This window comes from Lithobates pipiens, unplaced genomic scaffold, assembly GCF_037356315.1.
Source record: "Lithobates pipiens isolate NorthernLeopardFrog02 unplaced genomic scaffold, aLitPip1_a1.2 Scaffold_23, whole genome shotgun sequence".
Lineage (NCBI taxonomy): Eukaryota > Metazoa > Chordata > Amphibia > Anura > Ranidae > Lithobates > Lithobates pipiens.
Genome location: NW_027507785.1, coordinates 213,333,686 through 213,355,661, shown reverse-complemented (window position 1 = coordinate 213,355,661; position 21,976 = coordinate 213,333,686). Strand labels below are relative to the sequence as shown.

The window sequence follows — 21,976 nt, the reverse complement described above, 5'->3', positions numbered from 1 at the left end:
TCAATCCCCATTCCCCTTGAAGGATGGGCTGTCCGCTTAGAAAATCTGCTTGCAGATTGAGTGAGCCCTTTATATGAATCGCTGACAGTGAAAGGACCCTCTTTTCTGCTTTCACAAGGATCTGTTGTGCTAACCGTCTTAGTTTGTCCGACCTTGTCCCTCCTTGGTGGTTTAGGTATGCCACCGTGACCAGGTTGTCCGAGAGGACCTGAACCTCCCTGTCCTGCAGTTCCTCTCGGAAATAGTCTAGGGCTTAGCCTACTGCCAGAAGCTCCCTGAAATTGGAAGACTCCCTGGCTTGGCTGTGGTTCCAGGACCCCTGGGTATATCGGTCTCCCAGATGAGCCCCCCAACCCCAAGCGCTGGCGTCCGTGGTTAAGACCAAAGGGTTTACCTGAGACCAGGGGCGACCATTCAACAAATTCTGTGGGTCGAGCCACCACCGCAGAGAACGAGATACCTCCTCTGTGATGGGTACTCTGTTCTCTAATGTTTCTCTTTTTCCTCCCCATGAGGCACGTAGAAAAGACTGAAGCTCCCGAGAATGGAGTTGTGCCCAGGTCACTGCCGGAATGCAGGCCGTCATGAGACCCAGCAACCTCATTATATATCTCAGAGAGGCTTCTCCTCTTTCGAGAAGGGTGACAACCGCATTCTGGACCTTCGTTACCTTTTCTGTTGGTAAGAATACCTTCTGTGCCTGCGAGTCTAACAGGTAGCCTAGGTATAGTTTGGACTGAGATGGAGTCAGTGAGGACTTCTCCCGACTGACCATCCAGCCCAAGGTCTCCAGAGTTTCTAACACGATGTCTCTGTCTATTACTGCTTGCCTCTGATCCACACTGTAGATCAGCAAGTCGTCCAGATAGGGTATTAACCCTATCCCCTGCAGGTGTAGGTATGCTACTACTTCGGCTAACACCTTCGTGAATATCCTTGGACTTGCCGCCAGCCCAAAGGGAAGAGCCCTGAACTGCCAGTGTTGTATCCTCTGCTGTATGCAAACTGCGAAGCGTAGGTACTTCTGGTGTTCAGGAGCAATGGGTACGTGTAGATAAGCGTCTTTTAGGTCCAGGGTGACCATAAAGACTCCTATCTGCAGATGTTTTCTTACTGAGTAAATACTCTCCATCCTGAACTTTTTGTGAAGCAGGTAACGGTTGAGTCTCTTCAAATTTATTATCAACCGAAATTTTCCTGAGGGTTTTGGAACCACAAATACGTGTGAGTAAAAACCCTGGGTAAGCTGATTGGTTGGTACTGGAGTAATAACCCCTTGCTCTGCTAGCTCCTTTAGATTTTTCAGTAACCCTTCTGCCTTGGTTGGGTCCCTGGGAGGAAAAGTAACCAGAAATTCCTGTGGGGGATGAGTCTGAAATTCCAGTCTGTACCCCACTTCTAAAAGGTTTAAAATGTATGGACTCTGCGTAATCCTTTCCCACTGGGGAAGGAAATCGCTGAGTCTTGCGCCTACCTTTACGGTGGCGTCATTTGCCTTCTTTCTGAGAGGCTCCAGAGCTGGAGAAAAGAATTGCACTTTTTTCTTTTCCTTTTCCCAAGTTCCATTTCCTCCTTTGTTCAGCTTTCCCCTTATGATGGGTCTTTGAATAGGGGCCTCGAAAAAATTTCTTACCCCTTTCCTTCTTGGGCCTTACAGGAAATTTCTTGCCCTTCTCCGTAGATCGGGACAAAACCTGATCAAGGCCTGCACCAAACAGCAAGGAACCTTCAAAGGGGATGCCGCATAGGCGAGACTTGGAAGTAAAATCTCCATCCCAGGTCTTGACCCATAGTGCCCTCCTGGCAGAGTTCAAAAGTGCTGCTGCTTTAGCTGTGGTCCTAACAGTCTCCACTGCTGCATCTGCCACATAAGCTACTGCTCGACTGGTTACCTCCAGCGAGTCTACGATCTCTTTAGTCTCCCTACTGTGGGAAATGTGATCCATTAATTTGCCAAGCCAGGTGTCAGCATTCCTGGCTACACAGGCGGAAGCTAGGGCAGGCGCCATTGCTGCCGCATTCGCCTCCCAGGCTCTTTTGAGCAAAGTTTCCGACTTTCTATCCATCTGATCCTGGATATTTCCAGAGTCTTCAAAGGATAAATCTGACCTCTTAGATACCTGCGCTAAGGCTGCATCCAAGCGAGGAGCTTTAAAAAATTTCTCCTCCTCCTCATCTTTAAAGGGACACCTCCTTTTCCAAGCTTTCAGTTTGATAAGCTTGCGTTCAGGTTCCTTCCATTCTCTGAGGATTATCTCCTTCAGAGACTGGTGAATGGGAAAAGTTCTGGTCTGTAACCTTCCTAAACCTCTATATACTCTATCCTGTGCTGAGACTTGAGCAGAGGGAACCTGAATATCTTCTGAGGTGTAAATGGCTTTTAATAAACCTTCCATGTCCTCACTCGAGAACAAAAATCCCCCAAGCTTAGCCTCCCCCTGGCTATCTTGGTCTGAATCATCCTCTCCAGAACTACAGTCTGGGACCTGGCCTTCCTCCACCTCAGATAATAGGGAGACTTGGCCCTGGGAACTTTCCGCATAAGATGTGGAAAAGTTTTCCTGTAACTGAGGAGTCTCTCTCTCTGATGGTACTTCCTCCAAACCCTTTACTAGGGTGGACTGAAAAGATTGAAGGGTAGCCAACATTTCTGCTTGTAAGGCCCTACATTCTTTCACGACCTGAGCGGTCTCCTTGCCTGCGAGTTTGATGATACATCGATCGCAGAAAGGTTTGGTGTGGTCTTGTGCTAACTTAGAGTTACAGTAACCAAAACGCCTGGACTTTGAAGTAGCCTTTCCCTTAGACCTAGCAGCTGACCCCTGGGCAGAGCTTTCGGTCCCTGGGAATAGTCAAAAAAACAAAAATAGACAATTTAGCTACACATGTCCTAAAAGGGGCACAGGAGCTCTTCCCTAGAGTACCTGTCCCTAAATAAAGTTGGATCACTCACCCCCAGTGGCGACCTCAACGGCTGTCTGCTCAGACGGACCTTCCTCTTCCATGGCGATTTGCTGCCCTGCAGGATCGCTGGATCAGGTATAGTCTCGAGCGTCCCCTTGTTGTCTTTGTCCAAGTGCTGCCTCCGGAAAAGCGTTTTGTCGGGCGAGGAGACTGGGTGCATCACATCACACCCGTTCTGTTTAAAAAACGCGCCGATCGGCGCCATTTTTAAGGAGGTCCGTCGTCCGGAAATGACGTACGGCCTCTTCCGGTCCTGCGCTCTGAGGCTGGAACGCACGCCGGTGTGTCCAGCCGTCCCACTTCCGGAACTCGATACCCGGAAGTGACGCCATTGGACTTCCGGACATGCGCTGTGGCGTTGGAACGCACGCCACTCGCGTTCCGCACTACGGAAAAGCAGCAGCTCACCCACTCCACCAACGAAAATGTGAAGGTAAGAAAAAACAAGACAACAGGGGAATAGCACTACTGGGACAACTCCCCTGTCCCACGAGGCTCTTACAAGGCTCCCTAAGGAGACCTTGAGTGAGGATTACCCCTCAAGTTTTCCCTGGGGGTATACAAGGGAGCACCACAGACCCTGTCTGTTTTAAGTCCCAGGAAGAAAAACCTCACGAGAAAAACACGGGGTCCCAGACCCCATAAAGAAAAAATTTTAAAAAGAAACTTGGTTTCGCTGCCATCCTGTGGGAAACACAATCAAGAACTGAGGGTCTGAGGGAGGGGTGGGGACTTTTAAATTTGTTGTTGATTGTGTTTCCTGTCAGGTGGACCAGTCATCTCTCAGGTGTGCCGTCCTGGAAGATGACTGGAGAAAAAACGATGTGGCGGTAGCTCGCACTCAGAAGCCATACAAACCACACATGTGAGGTATCGCTGTGTGAGTTAGAGCGTGAGCAACAATTCTAGCACTAGACCTCCTCTGCAACTCTAAAATGGTAACCTGTAAAATATTTTAAAGTGTCGCCTATGGAGATTTTTAAATATCGAAGTTTGGCGACAGTCCATGAGTGTGTGCAATTTTAAAGCGTGACATGTTGGGTATCCATTTACTTGGTGTAACATTATCTTTCACATTATACAAAAAAAATTGGGTTAACCTGTTTTGCTATTTTTTAATTCATGAAACAGTTTTTTTTTTCAAATTTTCTAGCAAATAGTTTTTTTTTTACCTATAAAAGTAAAAAGGCTTACCTATAGGAAAAAAATATCTCCTAAACCTGTATGGTTTAGGAGATATTCCCCTCGCAATGAGCTGCTGAATGCAGCAGCACATGCACACAGAGGATTCTCGGCTGAAAGCCCAGCAGACGCCAGACCCTGTCAGAAAGAAATCTCCCACACGCATGCGCAGGACTGACGATGATCATTATGAAAATGCCTTTTTTTTTTCAGACCTGCAAGGGAAAAAGGCATAATGAGCTAGTATGCACCGCATACTAGCTCATTATGAAAATGCTTACCTTAGATCGAGGCCCCGACATCTCACCCGATCCACGTCGAGGGAGCGGACATGTTCCCTCGGCGTGTCTTCCACTCACAGCGCCGGAGCCGTGATACCCGGAAGACACGTGGAGGAAACAAGTCAGCTCCCTCGCCGTGGATCGGGTGAGATGTCATGGCCTCAAACTAAGGTAAGCATTTTCATAATGAGCTAGTATACGGTGCATACTAGCTCGTTATGCCTTTTTCCTTGCAGGTCTGAAAAAAAAAAAAAGTCAGCGGGTTTACTCCCGCTTTAAGATCGCTGCAAATAAGTATATGTATCTTGCATCTTCCAGCCTCTTCCACCCTGGCCTGCCCCTTTTACTGAGCTGGACTTCAGTGGAGTTGGTCCATCATAACACTGGAGATAACAATTAACCGCTTCAGGACCTAGCCAATTTTTGACACTGAATGAAAAACACAGTTGCCAACAATATTAAAAAAAAAAAAACACACACAACACACACATACACAGACGCCATTTGGGTCTGGTATACATTTTAACCACTTTGCGCCTGCGCTATAGCCGAAAGACGGCTGCAGCGTGGACGCCAATTGCTGGGAGGCCGTCCCTGGACGTCCTCCTGTTTACTTCCGCAATGCTCGCTCCCGCAAGCCCGCATCGGGGGAAGTTCTGTGCTGGCAGTGTCCCTTGGACACAGCCAGTCACAGATCGCTGTAAATGGAAAAATCACATCAGCCGTTTACAGCGTGACCAGCGTGTCCAATGAGAGATGATCTCATATGTAAACATATGAGATCATCGCTCATCGCCAGCTCTCCCTCTTCACACAGACAGCGTGTGAGGGAGAGATGAATGGCTGCGGCGGCTGCGAGAAAATAAAGTGCCCGTAGTAAATGTCAGTGCCATCTGTCCCCAGTGCCACGTGCCATTAGTGCCATCTGTTATCAGTGTCACGTGTCATCAATGCCACGTATCAGTGCCATCTGTCATCAGTGTCCCTGGTGCTCCAGGGCCTTCAAAAGTGTAATAGGTAGTCAACAAGTTAGATGTGTAATTTATGCTCCTAGAACACGTGATGGCGCTCCCTGAATGTTGGGCCTCTCCGAGTGGCTAGGCAGTGGAAAAGTCCCACACATGTGGTATCGTAATACTCGGGAGGAGTAGCAGAATTTATTTAGGGGCATTATTTGTGGTATACACAGGCCATGTGAGAGAAATAACCTATTACAATGACAATTTTGTGAAAAAACAAAAAAAAAAATCTTAATTTTGCAAAGAAATGTGGGAATAAATTACAGCATCAAAAACCTCACCATGCATCTTACTAAATACCTTGAATGTCTACTTTCCAAAAAGGGGTCATTTGGGGGGTATTTGTACTTTCCTGGCTTGTTCGGGTCTCAAGAAATGAGATAGACCACCAGTACATCAGATGTGATCAATTTTGTATGATTTGCACCACAGCTTGTAGACCAAATAATATCTACTAATTTGGGTTATTTTTACCAAAGATATGTAGCAGTATAAAATGTGGCTAAAATGTATGAAGAAAAATGAATAATTTGCAAAATGTTATCACAGAAACAAAGAAAAATGCATTTTTTTTTCATTTATAGAGCAAAAAAAATAAAAAACCCAGAGGTGATCAAATACCACCAAAAGAAAGCTCTATTTGTGGGGGGAAAAGGGCAAAAAATTAATTTGGGTACAGTGTTGCATGACTGAGTAATTGTCATTCAAAGTGTGAGAGCACCGAAAGCTGAAAATTGGTCTGGTCACAAGGGGGGTTTAAGTGCCCAGTTATCAAGTGGTTAAGGGGAACCCCCATGCCAAAATAAAAACAAAAAAATTGTGTGCCCCTGGTCGATTACATCACAAGGGGGCAGGCTCACCCGGGAACATTTAAGAACTGTCTGACGGTGTAAGCCTTCATCAGGTATGGACCCTTTTTTCAGGTGAGCGTCCTTGTTCATTGTGATTTACAATGTTTTTGTTTGTTTTTGACCCATTTTTTGGTGAAGGAGTAATGATGGCCGGGATTTGTAGGGCCCCCTCGTTAAAGGGGGCTTTTCAGATTCCAATAAGACTCCCTCCCAGAGACACCGACAAACACTGGCTGGGGTTGTGGGCAAGAGGCCCTTTGCCCATATAAAAAACAAATCACCCCCCATGTTGGGCATGTGGCCTACTATGGTTTAGGAGAGGGGAGGGCGCTTGCTCCCCGTCCTTTCCTGGTTTTTCCAGGCTGCATGCTTGGATAAGGGTCTGGTATGAATTTTAACATAGGTCTAGTATGCGTTATGAGGGTAACCCTAAGGGTCTGGTATGGGTTTGGGGAAGGGGGGGGGGTAGGGGCCATGTTTTTTTTTTCTTTGATTTTGGCATAGGGTTCCCCTTAAAACCCATACCAGACATATATGGCCTGGTAAGGATTGGTGGGAAGGGCTGTTTTTTTCTCAACTTTATCTTATATTCTTTGGTTTATATACAGCTATCAGAAGGAAGCTGCTGTGAGGTGTGGAATGCCTTGGCCACAAATGCTTGGCCCATTACAGGTGACAGCTTCCTATTGGGCTAGGCCACCTGAAATCAGAAATGAATCCGAACTCACCCCAGTCTGCCAGTGGTGATTACCAAAAGAAAGCTCTGGTCTCAAACAAGGAATGAAAAGTACAGTGATGCAGGACCGTGCAATTGTCAAAGTGCAACAGCACTGAAAGCTAAAAATTGGCCTGGGCATGAAGGGGGTGAAAGTGTCCAGTACTGAAGTGGTTACAGAAAATCTGTAGAGGTTACATAACACCGGACGCCCACCCCCACCCCCTGCTGTACTTACCTCCTGCAAACTGTTCCACAGGTTTTAAATTCCTGCTGTTTTTTCTCCCCCCTCTAGCGCTGCCAGTGCGCACCACTTGATTCTAATTGGTCAGCAATGTCACATGGATGGTGCTGACCAATCAACACTTTAATGAATCCATTTCTACTTACCATGCAATGGTGTGTGATGATGGGGACTACAGTGAAGATTTTCCTCCCCCCTGACAGAAGGGGCTACACTCCCCCCACAATGCACTGCTCTGCCAGGGTGTTACATGCCTCTCCTTCCTGTGGAGAAGTGTATCCTGCTCTTATTACACTCCACAACACTGTAAATGGAGTATAAGAACCCACACACCTCACTGAAATCTGTACAAACTCCCTGATATCAGATACACTCAGCCTGCCATACTGGTAAAATAACATCATTTACTAATACATTCTGAACCTGACATTTCGTACCAGAGCCCTATAAAACTATAAGGACTGCAGAACCCCCTCCGTCCATCATAGTCTATGGCTCGGGTATAGAAAAGAAAGCTAACCTACTTCCACTGCACAGCTCTCCTCGTCAGGTCTTACGTGCGTAGGCACGCACCGACGTAGAGCCCGCCGCAGCCATGCTTGATGCTGGCACGCCCTTCTCCCCGCCCCCAATGTAAAGCTCAGTCAGCGCTGCGCTCTCCGGTATTCCTTCTAGGAAGTTAACGCGGCGCTCTGTGATGTGATTGGTTGCTAAGTGCTTGCGTGTCAAGCCTGCCCGCTACTTCCCGGAAGAAGGAAGCGGCTCCCGTAGCTCGGCACGGGTTGTGAGGGATCGGAGCTATTTTTTTTTTTTAATACCGGGCAGAGCCGGCTGGGAGAGGACAGTCAGCGCCTGTGAGACGGGAGTTTCGGATTCATATAGGAGGAGTGTTGTGGTCGGGTGTTCCAAGTAGCGGGTGTCAGGATGTTGCCTCTCTCTATAAAGGACGATGAATATAAGCCGCCCAAATTCAACGTGCCCCGGAAAGTGTCCGGCTGGATCAGGTGAGGGCGACGTGAGGTGTACACGTGGCACTGTACCGTATGTGTGTCCGGGGAGAGGGGCCACACTACAACATCAGCATTGATCTACACCTACTGTCTGTGTACAGCGACCTCCAATGTCTAGAGGAGGCATCACACACTGGGGGCTGAGGGGGTCCAGGAGTGCATAGTGTGACATCTGCCTCCTCTATCTTCACCTTCTACTATTAGAGGTCACAGGATGTGGCTGAGTGTGGGTAAGTTCCCCCCCCCCCCCCACCACCACCAGGATATGTCTGAGTGTGGGTAAGTTCCCCCCCCCCCCCCCCCACCACCACCAGGATATGTCTGAGTGTGGGTAAGTCCCCCTCCCCACCACCACCAGGATATGTCTGAGTGTGGGTAAGTCCCCCTCCCCACCACCACCAGGATATGTCTGAGTGTGGGTAAGTCCCCCTCCCCACCACCACCAGGATGAGTCTGCGTGTGGGTAAGTTCCCCCACCACCACCAGGATGTGTCTGAGTGTGGGTAAGTTCCACCACCAGGATGTGTCTGAGTGTGGGTAAGTTCCCCCACCACCACCAGGATGTGTCTGAGTGTGGGTAAGTTCCCCCCCACCACCACCAGGATGTGTCTGAGTGTGGGTAAGTTCCCCCCCACCACCACCAGGATGTGTCTGAGTGTGGGTAAGTTCCCCCCCACCACCACCAGGATGTGTCTGAGTGTGGGTAAGTTCCCCCCCACCACCACCAGGATGTGTCTGAGTGTGGGTAAGTTCCCCCCCACCACCACCAGGATGTGTCTGAGTGTGGGTAAGTTCCCCCCCACCACCACCAGGATGTGTCTGAGTGTGGGTAAGTTCCCCCCCACCACCACCAGGATGTGTCTGAGTGTGGGTAAGTTCCCCCCCACCACCACCAGGATGTGTCTGAGTGTGGGTAAGTTCCCCCCCCACCACCACCAGGATGTGTCTGAGTGTGGGTAAGTTCCCCCCCACCACCACCAGGATGTGTCTGAGTGTGGGTAAGTTCCCCCCCACCACCACCAGGATGTGTCTGAGTGTGGGTAAGTTCCCCCCCACCACCACCAGGATGTGTCTGAGTGTGGGTAAGTTCCCCCCCACCACCACCAGGATGTGTCTGAGTGTGGGTAAGTTCCCCCCCACCACCACCAGGATGTGTCTGAGTGTGGGTAAGTTCCCCCCCACCACCACCAGGATGTGTCTGAGTGTGGGTAAGTTCCCCCCCACCACCACCAGGATGTGTCTGAGTGTGGGTAAGTTCCCCCCCACCACCACCAGGATGTGTCTGAGTGTGGGTAAGTTCCCCCCCACCACCACCAGGATGTGTCTGAGTGTGGGTAAGTTTCCCCCCCCCACCACCACCAGGATGTGTCTGAGTGTGGGTAAGTTTCCCCCCCCCCCCCCACCAGGATGTGTCTGAGTGTGGGTAAGTCCCCCCCCCCCACCAGGATGTGGCTGAGTGTGGGTAAGTCCCCCCCCCCCACCAGGATGTGGCTGAGTGTGGGTAAGTCCCCCCCCCCCCACCAGGATGTGGCTGAGTGTGGGTAAGTCCCCCCCCCCCCCCCCCCACCAGGATGTGGCTGAGTGTGGGTAAGTCCCCCCCCCCCCCCCCCCCACCAGGATGTGGCTGAGTGTGGGTAAGTCCCCCCCCCCCCCACCAGGATGTGGCTGAGTGTGGGTAAGTCCCCCCCCCCCCCCCCACCAGGATGTGGCTGAGTGTGGGTAAGTCCCCCCCCCCCACCAGGATGTGGCTGAGTGTGGGTAAGTTCCCCCCCACCACCACCAGGATGTGGCTGAGTGTGGGTAAGTTCCCCCCCACCACCACCAGGATGTGGCTGAGTGTGGGTAAGTTCCCCCCCCACCACCACCAGGATGTGGCTGAGTGTGGGTAAGTCCCCCCCCCCCCCCCACCAGGATGTGGCTGAGTGTGGGTAAGTCCCCCCCCCCCCCCACCAGGATGTGGCTGAGTGTGGGTAAGTCCCCCCCCCCCCCCCCACCAGGATGTGGCTGAGTGTGGGTAAGTCCCCCCCCCCCCCCCCACCAGGATGTGGCTGAGTGTGGGTAAGTCCCCCCCCCCCCCCCCCACCAGGATGTGGCTGAGTGTGGGTAAGTCCCCCCCCCCCCACCAGGATGTGGCTGAGTGTGGGTAAGTCCCCCCCCCCCCCCACCAGGATGTGGCTGAGTGTGGGTAAGTCCCCCCCCCCCCCACCAGGATGTGGCTGAGTGTGGGTAAGTCCCCCCCCCCCCCCCCCCACCAGGATGTGGCTGAGTGTGGGTAAGTCCCCCCCCCCCCCCACCAGGATGTGGCTGAGTGTGGGTAAGTCCCCCCCCCCCCACCAGGATGTGGCTGAGTGTGGGTAAGTCCCCCCCCCCCCCCACTACCAGGATGTGGCTGAGTGTGGGTACCCACAGTTGTCAGATCTTCCTGAGAGCTTGTTTACACTAGCTTCAAAATGTGGCATTGGACACGTTTTTTTAAAGCACTCTGAATGCCAATCAAATTTCCTGTGACCTAAATATAACGGTTACCTTACAGTCCTGTTCATGTGTTTGGGGTATAATGGAGTAAAAAAAATAAAAACCTCAGATCGCTTTCTTTATGCTTCAGAGCATCTCCAAAGCCTCCATAAAAGTCTATGACAACGATCGTTTACAACATTTGAAGCTTTTTCGACTTTTATTTGGCGTTAGCTTTGTTTGTAGAAGTATTGCAGGTGTGAAATATCCCAGGATGCACTGGGAAACCGCAAGCTAACCAGAAAGCTATCAGCAGTCACTTCCAGTTCGTGTGTGATGTATATAAATATTGATGCAGATGTCACATCTGGTGTTCAGCGTGGAGGAACAGGATGGTAAGCAGGGTCGGGAGTGTAGCTATTAGCAGGTGGTGCACAAGGTGGGAATGCCATAGTGGAAGGTGAGTGGGTACTGGAGAGGGAGAACTGAGCTGCCCAGCTGGGGATCAGAGCAGAAGAAATGAAGAATGTCACATGTGGTGTGCAGCGTTGGAGAAATATAGTGAGAAGTGAGTGGGGACCAGAGAGAAAGGACTGAGTGGCGGAGGACCGGAGCAGGAGAAACTAGCGATGTCATGTGTGGTGCGCAGCTTGTGAACAATATAAGAAGAGTGAGGGGGAGATTTAAGAGAGGCGGATCAGCAGAGCTGGGGGTACTAATAAGCTGGGAATCTGCTGAATGGGGTTACTACTGAGCTGGGGTTCTACTTGGCCCCTTTAAAACAAATAAAAAATCAGCACACACAGGACATTTGCCAGGTTTCATTAAATCATGAAAAACACATTGAAAAGAGCGTGTTGACTCTGTAGGCTCTTTAATGTGTGTTTAAAGTCGACATAAGTGCAAATGAACGAAATGTTCTTGGATGATAGACATTTAACATGTTTAGTCACCTACACAAAGGACACTGGTGAAGATGCAGATGGTAAGCGTGTTCAACATCGCCTTACAGGCTGCACTGTTTGTCAAATTCAGCTTCAGCAGTGGTGAATGATGTTATTTTAAGTGGATCTTTCAGTAAGTGATGTGCCTAGGCTGAGATGTTGCCTGCTGCAGGCAGGAATCAGCATTTCCAAAGTCTCCGCAGGACCTCATAGAATTCCATGGCAAAGCGCAGCTGATCCACATGAAAAGCAGGTTAGCTGCACTGTAGCAAAAACGCAGCGGGCCAGTGTGAAGCTGCCCTCCCTCACTGTGATCTGTAAGTATTTAAATGCACACCTTGTACATTGTGCATACACTAAACCTGACAATATACACTCACCGGCCACTTTATTAGGTACACCTGTTCAATTGCTTGGTAACACAAATTGCTAATCAGCCAGTCACATGGCAGCAACCCAAAACGGGGAAGAAAGATGATTTAAGTGACTTTGGAAGTGGCATGGTCTGAGTATTTAAAAAACTGCTTATCTACTGGGATTTTCACACACAGCCATCTCTAGGGAATCCAGAGACTAGTCCAAAAAAGAGAAAATATCCAGTGAGCGGCACTTGGGTGGAGGCAAGTGTTGTCAGAGGAGACTGGGTAGACTGGTTCGAGATGACAGGCAACAGTAACTCAAATAACCACTTGCTACAACTAAGGTATGCAGAAGACCCCACCGGGTGCCACTCGTGTCAGCTAAGAACGGGAGACTGAGGCTACAACTTGCACAGGCTCACCAAAATTGGACAATAGGAAATTGTAAACGGGTTTCCTGGTCTGATGAGTGTCGCTTTCAGTTGCGACATTCAGACGGTAGGGTCAGAATTTGTCATAAACAACATCAAAGCATGGATCTATCCTGTCTTGTATGAACGGTTCAGGCTGGTGGTGGTGGTGTTTGATCCTCTTAGTAAAAATTGAGTATTGTTTAAATACTGTGGCCTACTGGGGTATTGTTGATGATCATGTCCATCCCTTTATGACTACAGCAAGGGTGCCTAACCAGTGGCCCGGGGGCCACATGTGGCCCGCGGAGCCATCTGATGTGGCCCGCGACCTCCTGCTCTGGGATGGTGGTTTGACTCGCCATCCCAGAGCATCAGTGTTGTGAATGAAGCCGGCGGTAGAGAAAGCAAGAAGCTGCAAAGCAGAGCCTTATAGGCTGATGCTTCCTGTATAGCGCCAGCTCCTGTCACAATCAATTCCAAATGCACTCTGCCTGGGACAGCAACAGCTGGGGAAAACTGAATGGAAGACTGTTATTATAGGTGTGTTTGTTACTGAGATCAGTGTATATATGGGCATATCTGTACTTCAGTGGTTACTAGGCTGCTGTTAAACTAATCCTGCACCTGCAGGTTACCTGCACTGAGCCATAGGCTTCTGTTATTACCTGTGGGTTTAGGGCGCTTTCAGAAGGTTCACTATACCATAAGGATATGATAGAAGTCTATGGCAAAGTGCAGCTAACCTGCAGGAAAGCCACAGGTGCGCATGGCGCATCAGTGAGAAAGCGTCCTTAGGACCTAATTGGACCCTCCATTCACCTCCTATGTCCATTTAACCCTGCTTACCTTCAATCTGATACGCAAAAAAAAACAGAAGGGGAACCTTCCCCTTCCATCAGATTGAATTGGAAGGCCCATAGAGTAGCATGGGCTGTGTCCATATCTGTTCTGCATATGCAGTGTAGATGCAGACCCGTCATCCGCCCATTACACTTATTTTGGCCTGTGACCGGTTACCAAGTCACTTTGATGGCCCTCACTCATCAAAAGGTTGGGCACCCCTGGACTACAGTGTACCCATATTCTGGTGACTACTTTCAGCAGGATAATGCTCCATGTCACAAAGCTCAAATCATCTCATCACTGCTTTCTTGAACATGACAATGAGGTTGCTGGACTCTATTGAATTGAGATATGGTGACCATGGAAGCCATCAGAGCACCTTTGGGATGCTTTGGAATGGGAGATTCACATCATGGATGTGCAGCTGACAAATCTGCATTGACTACGTGATTCTATCATGTTATTATGGACCATAATCTCTGAGGAATGTTTCCAACACCTTTGTTGAATTTATGCCACTAAGAATTAAGGCAGTTCTGAAGGAAAAAGGGGGTCCAACCCGGTACTAGCAAGGTGTACCTAATAAAGTGGCCAGTGAGTGGACATCTGGTGCTGGATGCACTTCACCTAGTTCAGTCCTCTGCTGACTTTTTATCTATATTGACGTCTGTCTTATGCAGTGTTGAGGCACCACTCAGGACTAAAAGTGTCAGTCCACCCAAAGTGCTATTTTCCTCCTAGGTGTAGTCTGGTCTGATGTGTCAGCCCATCTCTTATAGGTGTTGGATACTCCCAACAACGAGATCTCCCTGTCATAACGCTTTAGGTTGTTCCTGGCCTGGGACTTTTGGGTGTTTCCATGTCTCTTGTGGCTTTCTCCACAATATAAAATAAAAAATGCCATTTATAGGGAGTGGGAACAACTCATAATGGACTCAGCAGGTGTTTCCAGAAGACAAGTTTTATATACATCTATAATGGTGTCCCAAAGAGCCAAAAAGAACCTTTTGGTGACTTAAAACTGAGCTCCAGGAATTGCCTGCATTGCATATTTACATTGAAAGCCAATAACTATGTATAAGGATGCAGGCCGAGTAGTTTTCCTGAACCAGTCTTTGATACAGACATTCTTTTCTGACCACATTGGCAGGAAATAATCCTTTAGTTACACTGACTCATCTCTATGTAAACATGCTTATAGCCGGATCTTCAAGACTTGGCATGAAAATGTTTGTTTTATTAGTCCAGACAGGCTTTAGATGGTAACATGGTGTTTCTGAAGTAGTTGTATGACCTATTGCTTCATCTGTATCTTTACTTTTGCAGGTCCATCTTCTCCGATTCTACATCAAGAAATTTATTCGGCTTTCTTTGTTTGAATTTATCTTTTGCTTTTGTGGAACTCTTTTATGGAATATGGAGCAACAGGTAATGAGTAATTTTACCCCATGTGTGTGTTTTGCTTGTGGCATAAATCATAGGAGTCACAAAATGGCAAATATGTAAAGCTTTATTTTTTTTGCAGTGACGATAGAAGCCACCCCCACTGAATTCTGTGTCACATTGCCTCCAGTACTCCTGACTCCTCCTCCATGACCAGTTCCCCCTAATAGCAAGCTGCGTGCTTGCTCCTGAGCCCTTCTCTATGCTCCATTATTCATGTAGGGCCACAGCTTGGCTCCGAATTTTAGAATAGACCTAAAAACCTGCCTGCCCCTTTTTCATATTTTTTTTGCCAGTTAAAGTTCTGCATTAAGGCAGCTAATTTATTTTGAATAGGCCGTCAACGTACTCCAGTGCACCAGAAATTGCATCTGACCTTGACTTTCATCATCCAATCACGTGCAAGCAAAAAAAAAAAATGTATTTGGTGTTTGCTTTTTATTTTTTTTCCTTGCATGTGACTAAGCATTTACTCAGCACTGGAGCAACTGTACTTGCAAAGTGCACAGTCTATTTGCCTTTAGTAAATCAACCCCAGTTGTGTAGCATGATTGGATTGCAGCGCCATTTAAGTTGAAAGGCGCCTGTTATCGTAGCAAAAATATACTTGGTGGTTTTAGAGACACTTCTATTTAAATATGTTAACATGAAGATGAGTTTTGGTGAGCACTAATGAGGTGCTGGGTATTTATTTATGCAAAAATCAAAGGAACTGTTCTGCCCACAGATTATTTTTATTTTTTTTTCTTAGTGGTCCATCACCCAGCACAAGATTGGGTGATGGACCCCGCCCCCAACAATCAGAGACCTGATTTTCCAGGTCTATAGATTTGACAACCATGGTTTGTCACCAGTGTGGTCTTCTGGACTTTTAGCCCACAAACACATTGGTTCTACAAGTTTCTTAGTTTGGCTGCAGGCAGAACATGAGAAAAGTGAGGCGTCCTGTAGACTTCTTCTTCTTTTTTACATCTTATATAATAGCTTTGTCCAGCTTAGGAAGGGATGGACAACAGAAGTACCTAACTTGTGGAAAGTGTTGCATAGGCAGAAAGGTAGGATTTTGTGACAAAATGGTCACAAGATGAGGGCGAGATGGGTTCCAGCTTTTTTTGTTGATCGTCTGAAGTCCTAACGTGGCCCTAGTCACACTTGGGGTTTATTTACTAAAGCTGGAGAGAGCAAAGCTGAGGTTTGAAGCTGATTTCTATGCAGAACAAGCCATGTTTTGCACACTCCAGATTTTCTAAATAAGCCCCATTCTGTCTTGCACCATTGTATAGCAGGATTTCTGTTTTGAAGCTACTACGTTTTTTAACCACTTTCAGACCGGACCATTTTGCTGGCTTAAGACCAGATCACTTTTTGCAATTCAGCACTGTGTCGTTTTAACTGACAATTGCACGGCTGTGCGAAGTGACTCCCAAACAAAATTGACGTCCCCCTTCCCCCCCCCCCCCCCCCCACAAATAGAGCTTTCTTTTGGTGGTATTTGATCACCTCCTGCTTTTTTTTTTTTTTTTTTTTTTTTTTTTTTGCGCTATAAACAAAAATGGAGTAACAATTTTGAAAAATTTTTTTACTTTTTGTTATAATATCCCCAAAAATATATAAAAAAAAGTTTTTTCCTCAGTTTAGGCCGATACATATTCTTCTACATATGTTTGGTAAAAAAAAATCGCAATAAGCGATTGGTTTGCGCAAAAGTTATAGCATTTACAAAATAGGGGATAGTTTTATGGCATTTTTTAATTTTTTTTTATTTTTTATTGTGACTGCGACATGACGGACACATTGGCGATTTTTGACACATTTTTGGGACCATTGTCATTTATACAGCAATCAGTGCTATACAAATGCACTGATTCCTGTGTAAATGACACTGGCAGTGAAGGGGTTAACCATTGGGTGGCAGTGTAGGGGTTAAGTGTTCGTAGGGGCATGTTACTAACTGTGGGGGGCTGGGCTTTGTGTTGGTGAATGCTGATCTCTGCTCCAATCACATAGAGCAGAGATCCGTGTCACTTGTTGCTAGGCAGAACGGGGAGATTCTGTTTACAACGGCATCTCCTCGTTCAGCCTCCCCGTGAGACAATCGCGAGTATCCCAGCGGCGATCGAGTCTGCAGGACCCGCGACCGGACTCACGGGGGTCCCGACCGGCGCACGAGCGTGGCGGCACCGTGTACGTAATGGCAGGGCGGCATATAGAAATAGACGTACCTGTACGCCAATATGCCTGCCCGTGCCATTCTGCAGACGTACATCGGCGTGCGCCGGTCGGGAACTGGTTAAAGTGGTTGTAAAGGTAAAGGCATTCTCTGCAATAAGCTAAAAAGCCTGTGTCCAGCCCCCCCAATACACATAGCGTGCCTTTGGGATCGAGTCTCCACAAGTGCCCCCATAGCAAGTGGCTTGCTATGGGGACACCAGAAGAGGAGGATCGGGCTACTCTGAAACCATAATGCGGATCAGGTAAGTAAAACATAATTGCTTAAAAATAAATACGTTTTACAATCACTTTATTATGGAGGGCCATTTGTAATATATTTTTTCCAAGCAAAATAATCTTTTGGTTATTCATCATAACAAACCTAACAACATCAAATTAGCCCTATTGTGTTCAACAGGTGCCTGTGTAAGATCTGACCTTTCCAAAAAGCTATAAGTGAATTATGTCCTGCTTGCTATATAATCTCGAGATTATTGTTGGTTATTTTTGTTTTTGTTTTTGTTCCAAATAGCCCTTACTTACGTTGGTGTTGTGGCTCTTTGTACATCAGAACCAGTCTTTCGTTTTACCTTAGTGGATAAGCTTACTAAGGTTGTTTTTGTAGGGCTGAAACAACAAATCGATTAATCGACAACTAATTGATTATGAAATCGATTACTATTTTCATAATCGATTATTCAGCCAGTAACATAATGGGTTTTAAATAAATAAATAAATGAGCCCTTTAGGCTCGGTTCACACAGGATGCGGCACGACTTGCAGCGCCGCGACCTCAGCGGCGACTTGCAAAATGACTTCTGTATAGAAGTCAATGCAAGTCGCCCGAAGTCATGCCAAAAGTAGTACAGGAACCTTTTTTCTAAGTCGGAGCGACTTGAGTCGCTCCTATTAGAACGGTTCCGTAGTACAGAACGGGGGCGACTTGTCAGGCGGTGAAGTCGCCTGGACGAGTCGCGCCTGTGTGAACCGAGTCTTATAGTATAAAAATATAATCACTACTGTAAATATAACTTTCACTGTTCTACAGTAAAAAATTAACCCCTTCTAGTAGTGATTATCTGCTTTTTTTTTTTTGTACTATAAAGGGCTAATTTTAGTCTTTTTAACCCCATTATGTTACTACACATCTTAGGCCTGGTTGACATCTATATGTTTATTGTTGCTTTTTGCAGAAACGCACTACAGTACTGGCTATGGGACACATTCATATCTGTGCTTTTTTTCAGCCACTGCATATTTGGAAAGTGTCAGGGACTTTTAACGCGAAACTGTGCTTTTTTCATTACATTTTTTTGGGTTCAATGTACTTCAATGGAGAAGCTGCAGAAAAGAATGTAATGCGTTTTTGCAGCAATTTGTGTTTTTTTTTTTTTTTTTTATTTTTTTTTTTTTATCTGCCCAAAAAAAAAAAACGCAAATTGCAGTAAAATCACGTGCGCAAAATGCACTGCAGAAACAGATCAAAAGCAAAAACGGCATAGGTGTGTACAGGGGCGGACTGACAGCTCATGGGGCCCCTGGGCAATAGGAGATCCTGGGGCCCCCTGTACCCACCCACACTCAAGCCACACCCACACAAAGTCCCACCTACATAATGTTCAAAATAAATGTTTATTATAGAATATAAAAAAATTACATTAGAGTGCAATAATGGTACATTTCCAAAATTAAGGATTTCATAAATTAACACAATATAACAGGTGCAACAAATGTCTTCTTAGCTGAACAGTTTGATAAAATAATATACAAATAATAAAAAGCTCTGTCCAGCATGTTACAAAATTGTGGCCCTAGAATTGCGCTTACTCCAACGTTCTCTACAATACCATATATGTGTGGTGCCATTATTGCTTACATACATTCTCCTCACTGATCACCAATGTAAGGAGCGTTCTTCTCACTGACCACCACCAATGTAAGGAGCGTTCTTCTCACTGACCACCACCAATGTAAGGAGCGTTCTTCTCACTGACCACCACCAATGTAAGGAGCGTTCTTCTCACTGACCACCACCAATGTAAGGAACGTTCTTCTCACTGACCACCACCAATGTAAGGAACATTCTTCTCACTGACCACCACCAATGTAAGGAGCATTCTTCTCACTGACCACCACCAATGTAAGGAGCATTCTTCTCACTGACCACCACCAATGTAAGGAACGTTCTTCTCACTGACCACCACCAATGTAAGGAACGTTCTTCTCACTGACCACCACCAATGTAAGGAACATTCTTCTCACTGACCACCACCAATGTAAGGAGCATTCTTCTCACTGACCACCACCAATGTAAGGAGCGTTCTTCTCACTGACCACCACCAATGTAAGGAGCATTCTTCTCACTGACCACCACCAATGTAAGGAGCATTCTTCTCACTGACCACCACCAATGTAAGGAGCATTCTTCTCACTGACCACCACCAATGTAAGGAGCATTCTTCTCACTGACCACCACCAATGTAAGGAGCATTCTTCTCACTGACCACCACCAATGTAAGGAGCATTCTTCTCACTGACCACCACCAATGTAAGGAGCATTCTTCTCACTGACCACCACCAATGTAAGGAGCATTCTTCTCACTGACCACCACCAATGTAAGGAGCATTCTTCTCACTGACCACCACCAATGTAAGAGACATTCTTAGCGTACAGATGACAGTGTTGGAGCCCTTTCACACTGGGGCGGCGTGGGCGTGCCGGCGGTAAAGCGGGGCCATTTTTAGCGCCACTGCACCATTGTTTTAGCAGTGGGGGGGTTTTACACCCCCTAGCGGCCAAAAAGGTTAAAACCACCACAAAGCGATGCCGCTGCAGCAGTGCTATGCTGGCGGTATAGCTGTGCTGCCCCATTCATTTCAATGGGCAGGAGCAGTACATACACTGCTCCTTCAGAGCGCCAAAGATGATGCTAGCAGGACTTTTTTTAGCGTCCTGCCAGTGCACCGCTCCAGTGTGAAAGCCATCGGGGCTTCACACTGGAGTGTGAGGAGCGGCTCTTTCAGAGCACTTTTCCAGCACTATTTTTAGCGTTGTAGGGCCTGCAGACCACACCAGTGTGAAAGGGGTCTTAGGGATAAGCACCCAGTGTATACATACATATTATACACTCACTTAGCCCAAGTTCACACTGACAGTGGGAATGAAAGTGTGCGCGTTCAGCTTAACTCGCACAATTTCAGAACCGCATGTCCGTATGAGCTTGGCAGCGATTTCAGAGACATCTGTGCGGGTTGCTGTACAGATGTCTATGGAAATTGCACCCAGAAGTTGCCAAAAGTAGTACAGAAACTACTTTTGAGAATCAATGTGACGCTGCAAATGCAGTGTCGCACTGATTCAGGTAGTGCCATTGCCGGCAATTTGCCATGCAATTTCACATGTTAAATCGCATGCCAAATTGCTCCAATGTGAACCAAGGCTAAGTGCTATTCCCTATATATAACACTGATATCTATACACTGAGTGGCATTCAATGTACCAGATATCGGTGTGCACTAGTGAATAGCACCTGGTAAATGGGCGGAAGGAAAAAGAACACCCATTCATACACTAACTGCTGTGCTGTCATTATCACACTGACCTGCTGTTGCGCACAAGGCAGGTCAGTGTGGGTGGCCAATTCCACGATGACTCTGTGGGCTCTGTGTGCACTCTGGAGGCTCCAGCTCCATATCGACTGTCCCGTGCAGCAGTAATGTGTGGCCCCGCCCCCTCTGCTGAATTCCTCGGGGGGGGGGGGGGGGGGAGAGAGGTGGCCAGGCCGCCTGTCTGTGCAATCATCCCCGCATGGCTGACGGGGCTCCATGATTGCACTAAGATCTATCCCGGCCAGCTCGCTCCTCTCCTCTCCTATAGCTGCATGAGCAACTGCCAGCAAGGATCTGTTCACTGCTTCCTTGGGGGTATAGTCTCCAATTCTGCATGTTAAGATGCGGGCACCTCAAGGGGCAGACTGAGCCGGGCCCCCCCACCTCGGGGCCCTCGGTCAGCGACTGAGTGACCAAATGGTCAGTCCGCCCCTGGGTGTGTACCAAGCCTTATGCTGGCCTCACGGATCATTTTTCAGATGAAAAATCTTTGTACATTCACTGAATGAAAGAATTTTGTTTGAAATTTTCACTTCATTTCTGAACAAAAACCACACACACTGTCTGAAAATTCCTTTGACCAAGAAGTTTTCTATTTCCACATTTTCCCGTCGCTGTGGTTGAAAATGAATGTCAATTTGACCCACTTTTTATTTTTATTTTTATAATTTTTTTTTTTTTTAAGGTTATTAATCCATTAATCTAAACAATCGGCCAACTAATCGATTATGAAAATAATCGTTAGTTGCAGCCCTAGTTGTTTGAATCGCTAGCTGTAAAGCTGTGCTAGACATAATATTTATTAGTCAGGATTTATATAGCGCTAACAGTTTGCTCAGCACTTTAATATACTGGTTCTATCTAATCACCTCTGTAGGTAAGATGATTGATATCACATACATTGTGCATCCAGCTGTTTGCTTATACCAGTTAAAATTTCTCAATCCGCAAACAATTGTAATAAAAATGGCAACAAATGTATCTGTATAAGGCCCCTTTCACTCGATCGGGTCCACCTGTCTGTTTTTTCAGGCAGACCCGATTGGACGCTCCATTCTCCTCTATTGAGCGGAACATGCAAATGGACTTGTCCGTTCATATCCGCCTACCTCCAATGGAATTGTCTGTTTTTACACCTGCCTGCCTCCCCAGTCCGATCAGGCAAAAACAAACAGAAGGGAATCTGTTCCTCCTCCATCTGACAGAATTAGAGGAAAGACGGGGGTAAACAGCCCATAGAGCGGAGCGGGTTGTCTGTGTCCACTCTGCATAAGCAAAGCAGACATGGACCTGCCATCTGACCACTTTGCTCAGCTCGGAAGGGGATCAGCAGACCGATCCTGCCTGTGTGAAAGGGGCCTAGATGAATTCTTGTTATGCCACATTATGTAATGATTGTGGGTGTGTTTTTTTTTTTTTTTTTTTAAGACAGCT

The 21,976-nt window shown here is 47.3% G+C and overlaps 2 protein-coding genes across 9 annotated transcripts in view; one reads left to right on the top strand and one right to left on the bottom strand.

The window, feature by feature from the left end:
- The window catches only part of EXTL2 (exostosin like glycosyltransferase 2), a 46,136-nt gene extending 38,252 nt beyond the window's left edge, over positions 1 to 7,884 (bottom strand). For 3 of the 8 annotated variants that reach the window (XM_077452816.1, XM_077452812.1, XM_077452814.1), the window contains exon 1: positions 7,781 to 7,884. The gene's annotated coding sequence lies outside the window, so the exon portion shown is untranslated. The other 5 variants (XM_077452813.1, XM_077452810.1, XM_077452809.1 and 2 more) reach the window with 4 other exon arrangements.
- Positions 7,885 to 7,981: 97 nt separating this feature from the next.
- The window catches only part of SLC30A7 (solute carrier family 30 member 7), a 67,077-nt gene continuing 53,082 nt past the window's right edge, over positions 7,982 to 21,976 (top strand). The window contains exons 1-2 of the mRNA XM_077452808.1: positions 7,982 to 8,260; positions 14,606 to 14,707. Of these exons, the coding sequence (XP_077308934.1) occupies positions 8,181 to 8,260; positions 14,606 to 14,707 (182 nt within the window). The 5' untranslated portion in view covers positions 7,982 to 8,180. The remainder of the gene's footprint in view (positions 8,261 to 14,605; positions 14,708 to 21,976) is intronic.